We start from the raw sequence: 20,778 nt of genomic DNA on the forward strand, positions 1-20,778 counted from the left end.
CCAGCATCTTTTCACTTGTTCTGCATCTCACTAATCTTCTTCTTTGTGATCCAAACACCTGAAACTTCGATTTGTCTGTCCATAACACTTTTTTCCAATCTTCCTCTGTCCAATGTCTGTGTTCTTTTGCACATATTAATCTTTTCCTTTTATTGGCCAGTCTCAGATATGGCTTTTTCTTTTCCACTCTGCCTAGAAGGCCAGCATCCCGGAGTCTCCTCTTCACTGTAGATGTTGACACTGGCGTTTTGCGGGTACCATTTAATGAAGCTGCCAGTTCAGGACCTGTGAGGCGTCTATTTCTCAAACTAGAGACTCTACTGTACTTGTCTTCTTGTTCAGTTGTGCACCGGGGCCTCCCACTTCTCTTTCTACTCTGGTTAGAGCCTGTTTGTGCTGTCCTCTGAAGGGAGTAGTACACATCATTGTAGGAAATGTTCAGTTTCTTGGCAATTTCTTGCATGGAATATCCTTCATTTCTAAGAACAAGAATAGACTGTGGAGTTTCATATGAAAGTTCTCTTTTTCTGGCCATTTTGAGAGTATAATCGAACCCACAAATGTGATGCTCCAGATACTCAACTAGCTCAAAGAAAGGCCAGTTTTATAGCTTCTCTGACCAGCAAAACCATTTTCAGCTGTGCTAACGTAACTGCACAAGGGTTTTCAAGGTGTTTCTAATCATCCATTAGCTTTCCAACGCAATTAGCAAACACAATGTACCATTAGAACACTGGAGTGATGGTTGCTGGAAATGGGCCTCTATACACCTATGTAGATATTCCATTAAAAAACAGACGTTTGTAGCTATAATAGTCATTTATCACATTAACAATGTATAGAGTGTATTTCTGATTAATTTAATGTTATCTTCATTGAAAAAAACAGTGCTTAACTTTCAATAATAAGGAAATTTCCAAGTGACCCCAAACTTTTGAACGGTAGTGTACCTGGTTGGAAAAATGTATAGAAATGATAGCTAATGATCTTGCAGCTTTTGTAAATCACCAAGAGGCATCAGTTCCAGTTTTTGTCTGTTTCACAACCAGCTGAAATCTCCTCACTTGAGCTTTCACTAAATCTGTGGTTAACCTTGGGTATCACTCACAGTTGGTTTGGGTTTTGGCCCAGCTTGGTTAGCCATAGGAAAGATGTTTTTTGGCAGAGCTATAAAGCAACATCAATTTATACACGGGGCAGGCAAAGGAAGATAGGATGGGGCCAAGTCCAATTTGGAACATTCCAGCTCTTTATGTTTAGATTTGGGACCATCTCTTTATATCCTTCCCACAGGCGATAACAAATGCCCTTCAGCTGAGACCACATTAGAGTTGTGCATAAAGACTCCTACTCGGCCAATAAAACTGAAATGCTAATATGACAAAAACAAAGGGAACAAGTATCTCTCACCTCCCAGCTAAGTTAGCTAAACTAACTGGCTGCTTACTGTAGCCACTGTTAAATATTCTTATAAGTTAGTGATATTCTCACCCAACTCTTGACAGGAACACGAAAAACCCCTCTCAGAACAGCAAAGATTTGCTGCTCTTGATTGCTGGGTTTGACTTTGATGGGGCTTTAAGGTTTTTATTTAGCTATTTTCTAAAGTATCTTTTAATGCCTTTAATGGGAGGATAGGATGATGATGATGAATAGGTCTAGATGTGAGAATCAGGGGTGTCTTTTTGAAAATGGCCAAGGGTGGTCACTTTAAGGGCTGTGGCTTTTGTGCATAAAGCTTGATCTTTAACACATCATGACTCAGCACACAGGGATCAAGGCGAACGCAGAGAAAACCTCCAATTATTAAGAAATAAAAATGAATTATGTACATTTTTTTATGCTAAAGGTGAAATATTTTCCAACCAGAGAATATGAAAAGACAAACTACACGTACAGAGAGATCTTTGCCAAGTAGACTTGAGATTGAGAATGATTACGCTTCTCAATGTAAAATGAGAGACAGTTTGAACTCAGTGCAGAATGTGTTTCTGTCTATCAGACTGATACTAAAGGCAGCACAGCACAGCAGTTTCACAGTACCTGACTTTTAATCACACAGGTCTCCTTAGGGCACCAGTGAAGGATTGCAGACTGTATAATTGTGTCGGCTAAACCGCACTGATGTAAGAAATAAGTTTAGGAGTAAAAAATAAATAGTGTGGAGGAAAAAAAAAAGCTGCATCATAAAGGCACAGGCCCAAAAAATCAGTATACAGAGATAACTAATAGTGTTGCTGATATTCTCATTTTACTCTGTAGGTCATTAAGAGGCATCGGTATAAGGGAGACTGTTTCAAAACTCCTCACAGAGCCTTTAAACTATCTTAATGGACAGATTAAAACTGCGCTCCTCGTGTTAAGGAGAGCGGATATTTGTCAGAAGTAATAATAGGTATTAAAATGCTTAAAGAAACACAATATAACATATCTTACTTTGTGCCGGGGTCAGCCACGAGGACGTCATCCTGCAGCAGGTTGATTGCTGTTTGTGTTTTTCCTTTCCAGAGGAGGTTTGTTGCTCGGAGTCTCCTTGGTAAACCTGAAGCAGCCCACAGAGTGAAACAAACACTTAACTTTCAAACACAACAAAAACTATAACTGATAAGTTTTATATGTAAATGCATGAGTCATACAAAAAAAGCATTAACTATGAATTTCAGTCCAGTGTGATTCTTTTCATCACTGTGTGATATATTCTGACTCCTCTGATCATGAGTATGATGATCAGCCTTCACCTCAGCGATGACAGGGTGGCAGATTTACAGATTAACAAATCGTCACGCCTCAGGCGTTCCTCTCATCTGTTGTATTTATTCCCCAAGTGTTAAAAATGAAATGCAGCTTCAGATAAACAGGTGCTTGTTTATGCATGACCAACTCTTTGGCTGCATCAATATTCAAATGTAACTCAGGCGTAATATTTATGTGCTCTGATGTTGAATGTTTAAGCAAGTTTCTTATCAATCTCTCAATTCAAACCAGGAGGTTAATATTTCATCGTTACTGCAAATTATCAGACCTCAGTGCTTCCTGATATCAAGAGATTCTGATAACAGGCATTAAGGATGATGTATTGTTTACCCTTCACAGGCAGAGGATCATCCTCTCTGTTAATTTTTTGGCGTATAAAATGTCAGAACACATAACTGGTAACTATGTTCCTCCAACAGAGGTGAAGAATTTCTCTTTACTTCGTCCTTCAAAGTTGAAGTGTGAAGTATTTAGCAGCTTTTAGCAGACTTGGTAGCAATGGAACATAATATTCATAGGTATGCTTAAATTGTTCTATGAAAATCCTCTTTTTGTTTTCGTTAACTTAAAATTTGTCTTTAAAATCTGTATAAGTAGCAAGTCCGCCATCTTTGACCCGCCATGTTTCTACTGTTGCACAGAACAGACAAACTGGTAACGTACGTTTCTTTGTATTTAGTGAGTGGCTGCACGACATGCACCAGTTGGAAGATGAAGAAGAAGAAAGTGGTTGTTTTGTGCGAAAGAATTTGTGTTAATAGAATTTTTTTATGGTAAAAATTGGACAAAAAGAGGATCCCATTTATTTGAGATAAGCCAGAACTCCTTTATGAATTAGAAATATAGAATATAGAATAGGTAATGTGATGGATATGGATATGTTTTAGATTAGGACATGCTTGTTGTTATTCCCAAATAAAAAAGGATGTCGATTATTATAATTTTCTAGACCCTTCATGTCATGATTGGGGTAAAGGAGGACCCAGGTACACATTTTAAATTAAAAAGGTTTTAATAAACAAAAGGTACAAAAAAAAAAAAAAAAACGTCCAAAAACTAAATCCAAAAGGAAACACAGGGACACAGAACACAGGAGAGATGGACACAGGAAGACGAACGATGATCCAACAAGGGACAGGGGAAACAGAGGAACTAAATACACAGAGTAATCAACACAGGTGTGGAATACCGGACACAGATGAAACTAATGAGGGGAAGGCAAGACAAGGCAAGGCAACTATTTGTATAGCGCATTTCATACACTAGGGCAACTCAATGTGCTTTATATTAAAACATTAAAAGCATTGTAAATATTCAGAAAAGCATAAAATGGCATAATTAAAATGACAAATATAATAAAACAGAAAAGAAGAGGAAAATTAGAAATATATTAAAAATAAAATTAAGATTTGCATTTAAAGTGAGTTAAAATGAGCTAAGACAGGAAGGCAGTGGCAAATAAAAAAGTCTTTGTCTTTGATCTAAAAGAGGTGAGAGTTGGAGCAGATCTACAGCTTTCAGGGAGTTTGTTCTAGATATGTGGTGCATCATGACTAAACGCTGCTTCACCATGTTTCGTTCTGACTCTCGGGACTGAAAGCAGACCAGTACCTGATGACCTCAGAGGTTGAGGTGGTTCATACAGTAGCAGCAGATCAGCAATGTATTTTGGGCCTCAACCATTCAGTGCTTTATAAACCATCAGCAGGATTTTAAAGTATATTCTCTGACAGACAGGAAGCCAGTGTAGAGATCTAAGAACTGGAGTGATGTGATCTACTTTTTTGGTCCTTGTTAGGACTCGAGCAGCAGAATTCTGTATGAGCTGCAGTCGTCTGATGGACTTTTTAGGGTCCTGTAAAGACCCTGTTACAGTAATCTAGTCTGCTAAAGATAAATGCATGGATGAGTTTTTCTGCATCCCGCTGAGACATAAGTCCTTTAATCCTTGATATATTCTTAAGGTGGCTGACTTTGTAATTGTCTTATTTTGGCTGCTGAAATTAAGGTCTGAGTCTATGACTACACCAAGGTTTCTGGCTTGGTTTGAACATTTCATCATTGCAGATTGGAGCTGAACAGTAACCTGCTGAATCAAAAAGGAGGGAAACACACAGCGGCAGAAAGTAACTAAACTGGAAACAGGGGATTCAGAGCTACAAAACAGAGAACACAAGAAAGTACAAAAAGAGACATGGATCACAAAACACACAAGGGACACAAAGTATAACTAATACAGAATAAACACAGGAGAAACCAAGGCATGAAACACAAGGAAAAAAACTGAACTAAACTGAACTTTGATTTTTTTCCCCCCGTTGCTTAGCCGCTTGAGTGGCTGCTTGTTGCAGCAGCTCTCTCTTTGTTGTTCTTCTTTCGACTTTTTTCATATCTGTTTAGTTCTCTTTGTATTTGGAGCCTGTCATGACTTTTAATTACTCATTTGTTGGCCATAGACACAAAACTATTATTGTTCCTGTGAGATCCTGCGTGTATCCATGGTAACATTGTTCGCATACGAGATCAGCTGTTAGTAGCTTGTAGCATGTTGATGCTAAACAATGCTAGGCCCGATGTTCCCTGCGAGCTGAGGAGAAGGAGGCAAGGATGATGTGCTGGTACTGAGGTGCAAGCAGGGGTGTAGTCTACGTGATACGCGGGTATACGCCGTATACCCACTGCAAAACATCAGTTATTTCCGTATACCCTCTGAAAAATGCACGATGATACGTAACAACATCATTTTGTGGCAACATTTTCACGGTTTCGACCCTTCTGTTTCCCTTTCACTGTTTCGCCTGTGTCAATCAATTTTGGGCGTATGAGGCTTCTGTTGCCTGTGGCCTGTGTGTGACCCTGTGACCTGGCTCTAACCAATGACATCTCTGGCTCAAACCTCGCGCAGGCATTCCAAATCAAAACATCATTGAAAACGCGCGAGGCGCCCAAGAAGCTACATGTCTTTCATTTATCAGAATGTTAAACATGAAACGAAAACAACAGACAACAATATCAAGCTGTTTTCAGAGGTTAAACAGTACAGCTACAGCGGAAGAGCCAGATGAGGCGGCTGTCATCATAGACGTGACAGACGAGCCCGGTGCTGCTTCAAAGTTACCAGGTAAGTGAAATTAGCTTGGCTATCATTAACGTAACTGTAGCAGGGGATAGGCTAGTTAGTCAGAACTAGCAACTTGACCAACGTTAGTGTTGGTGAGTGTAGGTTTGTGTGTTTGTGTAAAACATTTGGTGAAATGAGGTTGGTCGCTCAGCTTTATTGTGCAATGATGTGTGTGTGTGATTGAATGAGGCTAACCGATAGCAGGGTGGGGGCTATCAGAACGACACCTATTATCTCCTCCTAACGAGTATGTCATTTAATATTCATTTCTATACAAACTAAGACGGATGATTCGTAAAGACACGCAAGCACCCACACCATAAGTGTATCTAAATTAGCTACTTACCAAAAATTACATTTTACCGTGACTCACAGTGTTGTAAGGCTGCGTGTACAAAACCGCTTGGAGCTCCAATTAAATTTTGATTAGCGACGAGAATTCTCGGTCTAACCATTGATGTACAGTGTGAAGGGGCGAAAATAGGCGAACCACCAGGCCAGCACATAGAGAGGCCAGCACTAACTCCGAGAGTGGTAAACAATTTCAGGAGGTAATATCCCCGGTAAGAACCAAACCATTTTTTGTTCAAATCTACACGCCTATGGCTACTGAAAAATGTAAGGTTCATTTTTAAAATGTTATTTTGAGGTATTAAAAAACGTTGTTGTTTTAGAATTTTCGAACTAAAGAATCGATAATTGGTGTCGTTACGATATACATGGGATGTGTGAAGGGATGAAAATGTGTGTGTGTGTGTGTGTGTGTGTGTGTGTGTGTGTGTGTGTGTGTGTGTGTGTGTGTGTGTGTGTGTGTGTGTGTTGTGATAAACAGAACACAATGTTTAAATTATTTCCTTGTTTCAGATGATGACACAGATGAGGGTTCCTGGCCAGCCTTGTGGTCTGAAAGCCAGGCTAGGGAATTTAAAAACAGGCATCCTTGGTTGGAGTGGAGGGAAAGAAAGTTAGGTAAATGTCAGGATACATGCAAAGCTGATCTAAACAACAGAAATTTATAGTTGCTGACTATGCAAATGAGATTAAATTCATGGTCATGTTAAAAGTGTGTCAATTTAAAACATATGCACAATCAAATTACCGATAACGTTAGCTGTCAGTCATCAAGTAAAAGCTATTCTCCTTTTATCTGCTTTTCATGCATTTGTAAGCCATGATGTAGGTATTGTAACAGTTTTTTAAATTAGTTTGGGTAAATCTTGGCTCTTTTCTGCAGATGTTATTGGTAAAAACTTGTTTTATGCTAATTTGTTGTGGTCTTGTTTTGTTTCCAGGTTGTGCTCTTTGCAACTCTACAAAATCAACTGCTGTCCTCACAGAAGAACGAGTGTCCATGTCTGAGGAATGGGTGCAGTTTAAGATCCAGGCCTCGGGTTCAAGCAGATCAACATCTCTGGCCTCTTTGAGAAACAAGATTAGACGACATGAGGTATCCAGAGCACACAAAATAGCCCAGGAGCTCATTGAGAAGGGTGAACAGGATTTAGTCGGAAATATGGTGAAAGCCTTGTCAGAGACTGTGTTTGCAGAGACAGATTCTGTATTCAGAACAGCATACTATCTTGCGAAGATGAGCCGACCCTTTACTGATCATGAGAGTCTCATTGAACTTCAGGAAAAAAATGGTGCCAACATGGGCACTAATCTGCACTCGAGGTACAGTTCAACAAAAATTGTAGAACACATAGCAAAAGAGATGCAGGAGAAGATAGTCCAGAGTATTGTGACGTGTTCAAGCAAGTTGTCTGTTCTCATTGACGAAGCTACATCTCTCAGCCACAAATCTGCAATGATTGTTAACTTGAAAGCCTCAGTGGATGGAGGTACTCCTGAATTTTTGTTCCTGGAGCTGGTTGAGCTGGAGAGCCAAAGAGCAGTGGATATAGAAGAAGCTCTGCTGAACTGTTTGGACACTGCAGGCTTCACTGAAGAGTGGCTTCAAAAGAACTGGGTCTCATTTGTTTCTGATGGAGCCAGTGTCATGTTAGGCAAGAACTCTGGTGTGGCAACCAGGCTCACCGCAAGGTACCCTAACCTCTTCACATGGCATTGCATGAACCACCGTTTGAAACTGGCTGTATCTGATGCTGTGGATGAGGTTCAGGCAGTCAATCACTTCAAAGTGTTTCTAGAGAAGATCCACAATCTCTACAGTCAGTCCAACAAAAATTCACGGGAGCTTCTAGAAGCAGCAAAAGAACTGGGCTCGCAAGTGCTGAAAATAGGCAGAGTTTTAAATACGAGATGGGTGGCCAGCAGTTTCCGTTCTGTAAAGGCTGTGTGGACATCATATGAGGCACTAAACAGACATTTTGAAAATGCTGCAGGAGACCCAAAAAGAAGCAGCAAAGAGAGACAAACTTACAGAGGCCTGGCATGTCGAATGCAAAGCAAAGAATTCCAATCCTTTGTGACCTGGGACTCATGTATGATGCACTAAGTGAACTTGGAAACCTGTCTCAGCAACTCCAGGCCCATTCTCTCACACTCCTGAGAGCAGACCAGCTTCTAAAGCGAACCATAAGAGTGCTGGCATCGTTCAAAGATAGTCCAGGAGAGAAACTAGAGGAGGCACTGACTGCGCAAACGTTGGGACATTTAGGCTCTGTTCCCTTAGAGTCAAATGGAAAGCTCAGACCAATAGATGCTAAACAATTGCTACAAAGTCTGATTAACAATCTGGAGAAGCGCCTGTCATTTGATGGTGAAATGCTTCACGATCTCAGTGTTCTGAATACAGGCAACTGGCCATCAAGCCCTGGCATTCGGCATGGTGAGGCACAAGTGAAAAGACTCTGCAGGCGATTCAATCTTGGTGAGGAGCAAGCAGTTAATGGTATGAGAGATTTCCTTGAGCACCCAGACAGTGAGCCTGAAAACCTAAAGCCACTCATGCAGTGCATGCAAACCATCCCCTGCAGCACTGCTGAGTGTGAAAGGGGCTTCAGTCTCATGAACAATATATGCACAGACAAGAGATCTACACTGTTGTTGTCAAATGTAAGTCATTTGATGATGATCAGCATCAATGGGCCCCCTGTAACACTTTTTGAGCCAAGGAAGTATGTAAAAACATGGCTGAGAACCCATCGCTCTGCCACTCAAACAAGGAGGCCATGCACACCTCAGATGCCTGAGAATAAAAATGTCTGGAAAGTCCTGTAGACTACCTACTGTAGAAGTGTTCCCATTTGTGTAGGTCTTGATGGCACTCTACAAAGATTTCCATGTGTTTTCTGTACTATGTTGTTCATACTTTTTTCTAATGAAATGAAGAGTAAATATGTTTAAAATGATTATTGTGTGATACTTGTGATCTGTGAAACAAAGATGTTTTTAGTGTGAAATATGATGTGTGGGTCAGGATGTGAAAATATTTATTTTGCATTACTTTATATGTTGAGATTAAAAAAAATCAATCCTTCTTCAATCCTTGAAGATTTTATCATCATTGCTCATTATTTTGATTAATGCCACTGGCAGTTAAAAGGTACATAAAAATGCTTATAATACATTGACATGTTGATGACACAGCCAATCTCAAAATAATGCATACTCTATGCAATAGGAGGGGGTGAGCAGGGGAGTTTTTCAATGTAGATTCTGACCACTAGATATCATGAAAGATTCACATTTCTATGCACTGTACCTTTAACTTCTAAATGCTTCTAAATGCACTTTTTCATTTTTTTGCTGAAAGGTTTCTTTTTAAAACAAAGCAAACGTCCTCAGATGTTCTGCAGATTAGAGACCTCAGGGAAAAACTGTCAGATTAAATCCTAAATCCGTGTATCACATCACAGCAGCTGAATTAAAAAGTTGCTAGGAGTAATCCTCCCATGCGTACCTGAGAGCTGGCTGGCCATCCTTCGCAGGGTGACTGACGAGGAGCGGATCTGAACCTCCCCGCTGTCCAGAAATATCAGACCATCTGTCACGTACTTCAGCTCTGAGTCCCTCGTCTTCCCCAGAGGGTTTTTGATGGTGAAGTTTTCAACGTATTTCTCCAGAGGGTCATCGAGGGAGCCGATCTTTCCATCCTCCCAGAGTTTGTAGAGCATCAACGTTGGGAAGATTTTGGACAGGCTGGCAATCCTGAAAGACAGATACCAGGGCGATGTGATTGGTTTATAATCTGGCAGAAACAAACAGGATTTGCAGTTTTGTTTACTACAAAATCAAACTCTCATGTTTCACTTCTCTATCTCTATCCACCAATTTCACAGTAATATGTATTTCATCTTCTGCCTCACTCTTATCTGAAGAGAGGGGGCCACATTGGCCAACATTCCCTATAAGTTCTGATAATGTTTCAAGAGAAGGTGTTGAGTGTAATATTCATAGAACATCTTAAGGATGTTATCGCTTTCAATAATGTTCCTTTTTTGTTAATAATTAATGAAAGATGAACATTTTGTCTCTAACATTCAGATTATGTTTTGATAATATTCTTTAGGTAACAGACACGGTTTTGAGCTTAATATTCAAAGAACATCTTAAGGATGTTTATCAGTTTAAAAATGTTCCTTTTTTAAAAGTATTCATGACTGAAGAACATTTTGTCTTTAACATTCAGATAATGTTTTGATAATATTCTTTAGGTAACAGATTATTGAATGTTTTCCATAAAATGTTCCCATAATGTTAATTAATAGCAAAGAAGCAACATCCTCAAAGAAACATGTAAAAAAATGTTTTCAGGATGTTTCTGACGCCTCAAATCACAAAATGTTTTATTTAAGAATATTCTGGTGATATTTAATTAGAACAAATATATAATGTTTTATTAAAATTCAATGGATGTTTTGATAACATTCTTTGGGTCACAGGTTGTTGAATGTTTTTAGAGAACGTTATCAGTGAACAAATTGTGAACATAAAGAAAACTTCCCGCTGAGAATGTTTCAAGAACATTAGGGCATAATGTTCGAGCACTGTTGTCACTTAACATTTTATTAATGTTTTTAGAGGATGTTACTAGAGAACATTCTTTGAACACAAAGCACACTTCCTGCTGAAAACATTACAGGAACATTCTCTGTAACATTAACAGAATGTTTTTAGATCAAAACTTTGCTAGCTGGGGAGTCTGTGGCCTGGCTACAGTTTGCAGGTAGCTTTGAGGTACACTACCAGTCAAAAGTTTGGACACACCTTCTTATTCAATGGTTTTTATTTATTTTGATTATCTTCAACATTGTAGATTAATACTGAAGACACCAAAACTATGAAATAATATGGTTTTGCCATAACCTGAATTACAGCAGAAGTCAAATAGGTTCTATCCATTGTGTACTTACCCTACCTCTGAAGAACACAACTGATGGTCTCAAACACATTCAGAAGGCAAGTCATTCTACAAATGAACTCTTGACAAGGCTCATGTTAATTAGAAACCATTCCAGGAGACCACTTCATGAAGCAGACTGAGAGAATACTAAGAGTGTGCAAAGCTGTCATGAAGGAAAAAGGGGGCTACTTTACAGAATCTAAAATATAAAACATATCCTGGTTTGTTTAATACTTTTTTGTTAATTAAATAATTCCATATATGTTCTTTCATAGTTTTGATGTCTTCAGTATTAATCTTCAGTGTTTCCAATAATCAAAATAAATACAAACCTTTGAATGAGAAGGTATTTCCAAACTTTTGACTGGAAGTGCACCTCTAACACATGAGAAAATACTCAGAGTTGTGAGTAAAAGTCTTTTTCATTAGATTACGATCATAAAAAAGGTTGTTTTTTCCGAACATGGAGCACACAGGGAAGCATAGCCTGACAAAAAATACTGCATAACACCAATTTTCTAACTTCAAAATCCATCTCTGACGGCAAGATTTTCAATTTGACGCTACAAAAAACAGCAAAGTAATTCCTCGTTCTCAAAGTTGGTTTTGTTGTGAAACATATCTGATCATAGTGGATGTTACACTCCATGTGTGCTACACTCACAGTAAAGATAATTACTGGTGGCCTCCGAGGAGCTGCTCCGAGTGACTCAGAGCTAATGGCTAATGTCTCTCAGAAAAGCTCAATAAGTCTTTGTGTGCCTTCTTCTGAACGTCCCGTTTTCCCCTAATACAACTGCTGCAGACCTTTATGAACGGTTGTTAAGCTGCAGATTGATTCACGCCGTGTCCTGCTCAGTATGTGTGTCCATGGGTATAATTTGTCAGGTGGCATTTCCCTGACATGTTTAACAAATTGAGCAGCGTGTTGAGGTTGTGAAGATAATTTGTGGTTCATTTGCAGGACAGCTCACTTAGCACTGCTGTAGGTAATCAACAGCATTGTAAAGGTTCCTTGCAACAGCTTTATAATAATAATAATAATAATAATAATAATATTAATACCTTTATTTGTATAGCACTTTTCAATACAAGTAACAATGTGCTTCACAAAATTAATAAAAACACAATAAAAGCAGAGAAGCAATAAAAGCAATCAAACAGTAAAAGCAGAGATAAAATGTTAAAGATTAAAAAAAATTCACAAAATAAAAGCTTTACGATAGAAGTGTGTCTTGAGTAGTGAAATAAAATGAGGGACGGATTCTGCAAGTCTGATTTCCTCTGGCAGGCTGTTCCACGGTTGGGGGGCTTTGACAGCAAAGGCCCTGTCCCCTTTAGTTTGTAGTCTCGACCGTTTACACCTTTACAACTCAACAACATAAACCTGGCGCTGTGTGGCTTTAAAAAAGCTTCTTAAACTCAAGGAAAATAACCTTTGATTGTGTAATGATGGTTTTCTTCTTGAGGACTTGAATACGTTTTTTAATCGTGAGTCAGTTTGGTGAAAGGTGGACTCTGTGAAGAGGGCATTTTTCAGGAAGAGAGGGTCAAATGATAGATGTTTTTATGAGACTGAGGTATCCCCGCTCAGAGATTTAAAGCCAGAATATCTTGACCTTTCTTGGTTCCATTTTAATCAATTTGTCTCTCTTTATCCTCTAAAACTTCCAGGAGGTGTAGCTGAAGTACCTCTTACGTGCCTTGGCAAATAAACTAGATTTTTTGTCGTGAGACTCTTGTACTAGCTTTGGCTCCTGGAGAGCAAACTTGGGGAGTACATAGTGGGGGACCACATGCTGCAAAAGGTGCAGGAGCTGAACCAGCCACCACTGCAACAAGGAGTTCAGCCTCTGTATATGGGGTGTGGGCTTCAACCTCTAGGCTAAATTTGCACCCCAGGCTGTTTTCTGCTTCTTGTTTGTTTCCTTAGTTTAAGCTCCAATTCATTTATCTGGTTTCAAGTAAGAGCTGGCGTGTCGTCTTGTTCAGCTACAGTTCCTGCCAGGATGCTCAAAGAGACACCATGAATCGTGCTATTGAAGGTTTTACAGCAATTGTGAGCAAGAGCAGTGCAACATGTCTGATGTAAGGGGCACTCACTGGGTCTCATTCTTGAAACGTTAGTAAATCTGTGTGTAGATTTGCACATAAAAGCTCACGCTACTAAAACTCCACTCTGGATTCATGAACAGCGCGGGAAACTCAGATTTGAACGTAAACACGTGTATAAGATCATGAATGCCAACCCATCGTAAACTGACAGTGCGCTCCCGTTATAATCAGCATAAATCCCCGCCCATGAATAGCAAATAACCACCATATAAGGACACAGACCTGTGCATCTGGTCAGCCTGCCATGCAATCATGGCGCAAGGAAAGAAGGATGGAGAATGAAAAAATAACTTCTCCGAGGCGGAGATTGAAATTATTTTGGGCAAAGTGGAATGTAGGAAGCACATTTTATTTTCTATGGATATAGTAAGTCTCTACATATAAAACACATGCATTTGTGTAGAAGACTACATTCTTACCGACAAGCCAGCCGTCTCTCACAGCCAAATCTCCAAACAGGTGCCAACGCAGTAAGCTGTCATGCGTCCCACCGAGCCACTGTGCCACAATGTTGAGCAACACACAGTTTGCATCACATTTCAGCTGCACATTCACGGAATGAAAGTTTTTCTGGCTTATGTATGCAAATGCATCATCAGATGGAGCCTTGATGCGTATGTGTGTGCAGTCTATGGCTCCGATGACATTTGGCATGTTGGCCAGCGTGCTAAACCCCCGCTTTACCTCGATTTGCTGTTGTGCGCCATAGGGGAATGAATGTACTCCGGCCTTAATTTAATACTACAAGTACTGCCGGCAAAATGCGGCTCATTGATGGCTGGGAGATCAAGATCTATCTGCCATCTCCCGCTGGAAGGTCCCACTGGCTAAGAATCCCAGCACGGAGATCCCCTGCAAATGTGCGGGTATGGCGTGGCTTCTTTTAGTTGGCCTGGTAAGATTAGGCTTGATTAGTCTGTGTGGTTTTGAACAAGTAGTTCACATTCTAAATAAACCTAATCTAGATCTCAAAGCTTTAATTGCCAACTTATTTGTTGTAAAAAATATGTTATATATATATTTTTAATATTTTGTCATGTTTAAATTACGTGTCTCAAAGGCATCTGCGTATTGTGTACATAACAGAGAGCAGTATGTATTAAAATTTCAGACAGTGACAAGCAGTATTTATATGTATTCCTACATTTACACAAGCACTACACACAGTCGGGAGCAGGTGTTGACTTTGTGAGTAGTTACTCAAAGATCAGCACCACTAAAAGATTGATGAATGCGGAAATCCGCAGAAATTTCTTATGCACACGGTTTACACACAAATTCCTGCCGCTCACGTTTCATGAATGAAACCCACTGAGTTTAGTGAAGGAATCACCTCAGAGCTGAGTCAGGTGTGTGTGCCTGATTATGGTAGAGAAATTAACATTCAATTCCTGGGCAACAGCTTTGGTGGACATTTCTGCATTCCAGCATGCCAATTGCACGCAATTGGCCAATTGTCCCTCAAAACTTGCGACACCTTTGGCATTGTGCTGTGTGATAAAACTGCACATTTTAGAGTGGCCTTATTGTGGACAGCCTGAGGCACACCTGTGCAATAATCATGCTGTCTAATCAGCATCTTGATATGCTACACCTGTGAGGTGGATGGATTATCTCGGCAAAGGAGAAGTGCTCACTAACACAGATTTAGACAAAATTGTTAACAATATTTGAGAGAAATAGACCTTCTTTGTACATAGAAAAAGTATTAGATCTTTGAGTTCAGCTCATGAAAAAAGTGAGCAAAAAGAAAGTGTTGAGTTTACATTTTTGTTCAGTTTATATAAAAGAAGCATTGAGGAGAAGACAGGGATGAACCCAAACTTTAAATGACATATGTTCAGGATGTTTCCAGAAAAAAAGAAAAAAGGGAGTGAGACGCTAAAGTGGTGTGGCCTATTACTAAAATAGCTACTAGCTAATGGTGATGTTAGACTCTATAGTAACTCAACCACTGGGTTCCAAGATGTTTGTTTGATTCGCATTCTGAGTAAAAGTGTGTTGCAGGTATTTTTGAGTCCATTAGACACTGCATTGATTACAATTTAGCAGGATCAAGACATGAGTGCGTGTCTTCATTTAGGCTACTTTCACACTGCAAGGCTTAATGCTCAATTCTGATTTTTTGCTCAGATCGGATTTTTTGTTTGCCTGTTCACATTACCATCTATAATGTGACCTGTATCCAATTCCAGTGTGAACTGTTTGCGGCTTCGAACTGCCGAGCATGGGCAAAAGAACAGTAACAATGATGTCACATGCAGCTGATTCACAAACACAACCATGGAGGAAGTCTGAATTTTTTGCCTTTGTTACAAAGTTTTTGTGCAGTGGGAGCTGGAGAATGAATGATCAGGGGTCTCATTTATAAAAGAGTGCGTAGAATCCCTACTAAAAGAGTACATACTCTTAAAATGGCAGGCACCAGAAATAGTTCTGATTTATAAAACCGTTCGCATGGTAACTTTATGCAATGTTCCGTTTATAAATCACAAACCACCTTGAGATATGCACACGTAGTTCAGCCTCTTATTCTGCCCTTTTCACGCCCACATTCAACCATCTACAGTCAATGCAAAGCACTTTATGAATGAAGATGAATACAAATGAGCCGGAAGATCAAAGGTTCTCACGGTGAATCATGGCAACAACGGAGAGGAAGACGGAGAGAATACAGTTTCTGACACACAAACCTGGGTCCTCATGAATGAAGCGGAGGTAAGAGAGCACTTATTGTTTGTCTCTTACAGCAGAAGGGCCACAAAAGAAATACAAATAAAAATGTCGAGTGACTCCGAGTTGCTGCAGCATTCATGTATCCGTCACCAGTGCCAGAGCATCCATCATTCATCATTATGCACGGGTCTCACTGCAGTGTTTCATGTTTACAGGACACACTTTTTATTTCACATTACAGAGAGCTCACGTTCTTCAGATATCTCCTCTCTGATATTATCTGACAGAAGTTTGATCCGTGAATATAAGTTTTAATGTGTTGGTTTCATCACGGGCAGCTTGGCCTGCACTTTGACTGATTATGATGATATGTAAGATAATAACAGTGAGAACTGGTCATGGCTTTACTTCACACTTTTCTCATTAACACAGTAAAGACATGCAGGTGAGGGAGATGTAATAAGTGTGTGAAGCAACCAGGGCCGTGTCTCTGCGCTCCGCGTGCTCCGTACAGCAGTCTTTATTAAAAGCATAATTACACGTAGTGACTCTGCACAGTGTAAGAAACATTGAAAACATGACTGTCACTTTGCTCCGCGGCTGATTTACGTCTTCTGATGTTACTTTGGTTTTAACTCCAGATGAACACGTTAGGATACGGCCGTGTGATTCCTCTATACTTTGGAGAAATGTGACGGTGAGACAAAGCTGATTAAATATTTGATGAACTTTAAGACACGCTTTTATCTTTTAATAAAAGCTTAGTGGAAACGACTCACTACAGACACACACATTCAAATAGGTTATGTAGATTTTAGTGATGATTGTGACGCGGGTCTGCTAATGTTATTCAATTAATGAAATGTGTAAAAGGCATTAAAATATAATCTAACTTCAGTTCTCCCTCTCACCAACTGTGTCGCCAATTTCCCTCTGCCTCTAAAATGTACGTACGCCTGGGTCAGAGTTTGCTTACCGGTAGTCACGTTTTCACGTCAAGTTTGTTTTTATAAACCACAAACTTGTTGTGAGAACTGGCGTACGCCAATTTCAGGCCCTGTTTTGTGCGTAAGCAACGTTTATAAATGAGACCCCTGGTGTGGAGGAGGTCAAGTATAAAGAAAAAGAGAGCCAAATTGCTCGTTTCGGCTTTTTGCAGAGCTGTGGCCGCAAATACGATTGAAAGGTCTATGTGGATGCAGACACTGACTTAGGAGTGGTGGGTCTGCAACGTTAATAGTTTCACAGAGACAGAGTTTATTCAAAACTTCTGGATGTCGAGGGCAACTTTCAATTACATCCGTCAGCGGCTCTCCCCAAGACTCCTTCGGCTAGACACTTAATTGAGGCGCTCCATCGTTGCTATCCTCCATTTTTGCAGAATTGTGACGTGTGTCGCTATAAAGTGACATGAAAGTATCAAATGCACATCAAATCCACCTTAAAAGGTGACATATCACACTTTTTTCATTAAAATATATTGGTCTAAGAGGTCCCCAAAACATGTCTTTAAAGTTTATGCTCAAAAAAACACTTTGAAATCAGATTTTGGCATGCCTGAAGAACCCTCTTCTTCAGCCCTGCTCAGAACGGTCGGTTTTCTCTCTGACCATACCCCCTCAGGACGTGGATGTGGCTTCGGCTCTCCAGCACGTTGATCTAGTGTTTACATGTTGGCTGAATACACACGGCTGCTCACAAATCGCGTTACTTCAACCCTCTGAATCTGATCCAGAATCTGATCCTGACGGAGAGGCACCTGCAGCAGGACCTTTCTGAACCATTGGTCACAGATTTTGTGTTTCTTGTTGTTTTATTTATCAGTATGTCGACGTCTGTCTTGGTACACAGCTATGAACATGTAGCTATGTGGCTATGCTAACTAGCGCTAGCACTTTTCCATGAAAAATAAAAATCATCCACTAGATCTTCAAATCTGCAGATGTGGGGAGTAAAACCGACCTCTGCCAGAAAGGCAGCAGGACCTTTCTGAACCATTGGTCACAGATTTTGTGTTTCTTGTTGTTTTATTTGTCAGTATGTCGACGTGTATCTTGGAACATGTAGCTATGTGGCTATGCTAACTAGCGCTAGCACTTTTCCATGAAAAATAAAAATCATCCACTAGATCTTCAAATCTGCAGACGTGGGGAGTAAAACCGACCTTTGTGTTTATTAAGACAGCCTACAACTAGCATGCCTCCCTCCTAAGCTCCTTGTTAACACGTGTGCAGGTAATGAAAAACGGAGGAAGGGTTCAGTATTATTCAGTATTACTGAAATGGCTCGTTTCAGCACACATTTATAGAAAGGTGTAGAAATCAGAACTGGGGTAGAATGGATTATTTTCATTTTCGGGGGGTTTGTAGACATGCCAGGGAAACATATTTCAGGTAGAGAACCATTAAAAAGTAAATTTGCATGATTTGTCACCTTTAGCTGTACAGTGAGGTTGTATTGAAAAAATCAGATCTGTATCTGATTCAGGACCACATATGGAAGTGGTCTAAATCTGATTTAAAAAAAAGATTTGGGCCAGATTTGAGTGTTCACACTGCCTCTAAAAAATCTGACCTGGACCTGGACAAAATCAGATTTGGCCACTTTTGCCTGTTGTGTGAACATAGCCTTAGAAAGGCATGGTACACATTCACACTCAGTGCTGTAACTTCATTAAACATTTAAACCTCGGGACACATCGACCCACACAGTCAGCTCAGTGAGTAGTTTGGAGCGCTCCTCTAAATCCTCAGATAACAATAACAATAACTTTATTTAAATCATTGTTTAAGAGTTTTTTCAAGGATAAATAAATCAAATAAATAAATAATAATAAATAAATAAATAAAAATGGATAAGTGAATAAAAGCATTTAAAATAAAATAAAAGAGGTTTTCAGAATAAGAGGACGACATGACATCAGGAAAATTAGAAGAAAGTGAAAAGGATAAATTAGGAACATTAAAATAATTAATGAAAAAAATAAATAAATTAAAACAAAAATTATCAAATAAAATTTAAAACAAATAATTAGTTGGATAAAAATTAAAAATAATAATAAAATAGAACTAAAAGCGGTTAGAAGGATGAAGTCACATAAAAGCAAGTCTGTAAAAATGGGTTTGACAAAGAGATTTAAAAGATGCCACTAATGGGGACTCAACTTGGTGTCTCCTCTGGTGACTCTGCTATGAATACAGGAAACTTGACCCAGGCTCGAGGTTTGCTCATCTCTGTGCATTTGTTAAGATTATTTCTCTGGACTGGTGTTTAAATTAATTGTCTGTAATCCTAAAGTTCTCATTTATCACTAATGGGACATCTCCAGGTCTGCTTTCACACCAAATTTCAAGTACAGTGGGGCAAAAAGTATTTAGTCAGCCACTGATTTTGCAAGTTCTCCCACTTAGAAAGATGAGAGAGGTCTGTAATTTTCATCAGAGGTACACTTCAACTATGAGAGACAAAATGAGAAAAAAAAATCCAGGAAATCACATTGTAGGATTTTTAAAGAATTTATTTGTAAACGATGGTGGAAAATAAGTATTTGGTCACCCACAAACAAGCAAGAGTTCTGGCTCTCACAGACTTGTAACTTCTTCTTTAAGAAGCTCTTCTGTCCTCCACTTGTTACCTGTATTAATGGCACCTGTTTGAACTCGTTATCTGTATAAAAGACACCTGTCCACAGCCTCAAACAGTCAGACTCCAGCTCAACCATGGCCAAGACCAAAGAGCTGTCGAAGGACACCAGGAAGGAAATTGTGGACGTGCACCAGGCGTGGAAGAGTGAATACAACAGAATACAACAGGCAAGCAGGTTGGTGTGAATAAATCAACTGTGGGAGCAATTGTAAGAAAATGGAAGACATACAAGACCATTGATAATCTCCCTCGATCTGGGGCCCTACGCAAGATCTCATCCCGTGGGGTCAAAATGATCATGAGAACGGTGAGCAAAAATCCCTGAACTACACGGAGGGACCTGATGAATGACCTGCAGAGAGCTGGGACCAAAGTAACAAAGGCTACCATCAGTAACACACTACGCCGAGAGGGACTCAAATCCTGCAGCGCCAGGCATGTCCCCCTGCTTAAGCCAGTACATGTCCAGGCCCGTCTGAAGTTTGCCAGAGAGCATATGGATGATCCAGAAGAGGATTGGGAGAATATCATGTGATCAGATGAAACCAAAATATAATATATATAATATATAATATTTTTGGTAAAAACTCAACGCGTCGTGTTTGGAGGAAGAAGAATGCTGAGTTGCATCCCAAGAAAACCATACCTACTGTGAAGTATGGGGGTGGAAACCTCATGCTTTGGGGCTGTTTTTCTGCAAAGGGGACAGGACGACTGATCCGGGAAGAATGAACGGGGCCATGTACCGTGAGATTTTAAGCCAAAACCTCCTTCCATCAGTGAGAGCATTGAAGATGGAACGTGGCTGGGTCTTCCAGCATGACAATGATCCCAAACACACCGCTTGGGCAACGAAGGAGTGGCTCCGTAAAAAGCATTTCAAGGTCCTGGAGTGGCCTAGCCAGTCTCCAGACCTCAACCCCATAGAAAATTTGAGGAGGGAGTTGAAAGTCCGTGTTGCCCAGCGACAGCCCAAAAACATCAGTGCTCTAGAGGAGATCTGCATGGAGGAATGGGCCAAAATACCAGCTACAGTGTGTGCAAACCTGGTGAAGACTTACAGGAAACGTTTGACCTCTGTCATTGCCAACAAAGGTTATGTTACAAAGTATTGAGTTGAACTTTTGTTATTGACCAAATACTTATTTTCCACCATAAT

At 39.9% G+C, this 20,778-nt stretch overlaps 1 protein-coding gene across 1 annotated transcript in view; it reads right to left on the bottom strand.

Moving 5' to 3' along the window:
* Nucleotides 1–20,778, bottom strand: part of lactbl1b (lactamase, beta-like 1b) — a 41,299-nt gene that overhangs the window by 4,500 nt on the left and 16,021 nt on the right. Inside the window, exons 4-5 of the mRNA XM_034698605.1 lie at nucleotides 9,741–9,988; nucleotides 2,437–2,542 (exon numbers count right to left, since the gene is read on the bottom strand). Of these exons, the coding sequence (XP_034554496.1) occupies nucleotides 2,437–2,542; nucleotides 9,741–9,988 (354 nt within the window). The remainder of the gene's footprint in view (nucleotides 1–2,436; nucleotides 2,543–9,740; nucleotides 9,989–20,778) is intronic.

The sequence above is a fragment of the Notolabrus celidotus genome, chromosome 1 (genome assembly GCF_009762535.1).
Source record: "Notolabrus celidotus isolate fNotCel1 chromosome 1, fNotCel1.pri, whole genome shotgun sequence".
In the NCBI taxonomy this organism is placed as follows: domain Eukaryota; kingdom Metazoa; phylum Chordata; class Actinopteri; order Labriformes; family Labridae; genus Notolabrus; species Notolabrus celidotus.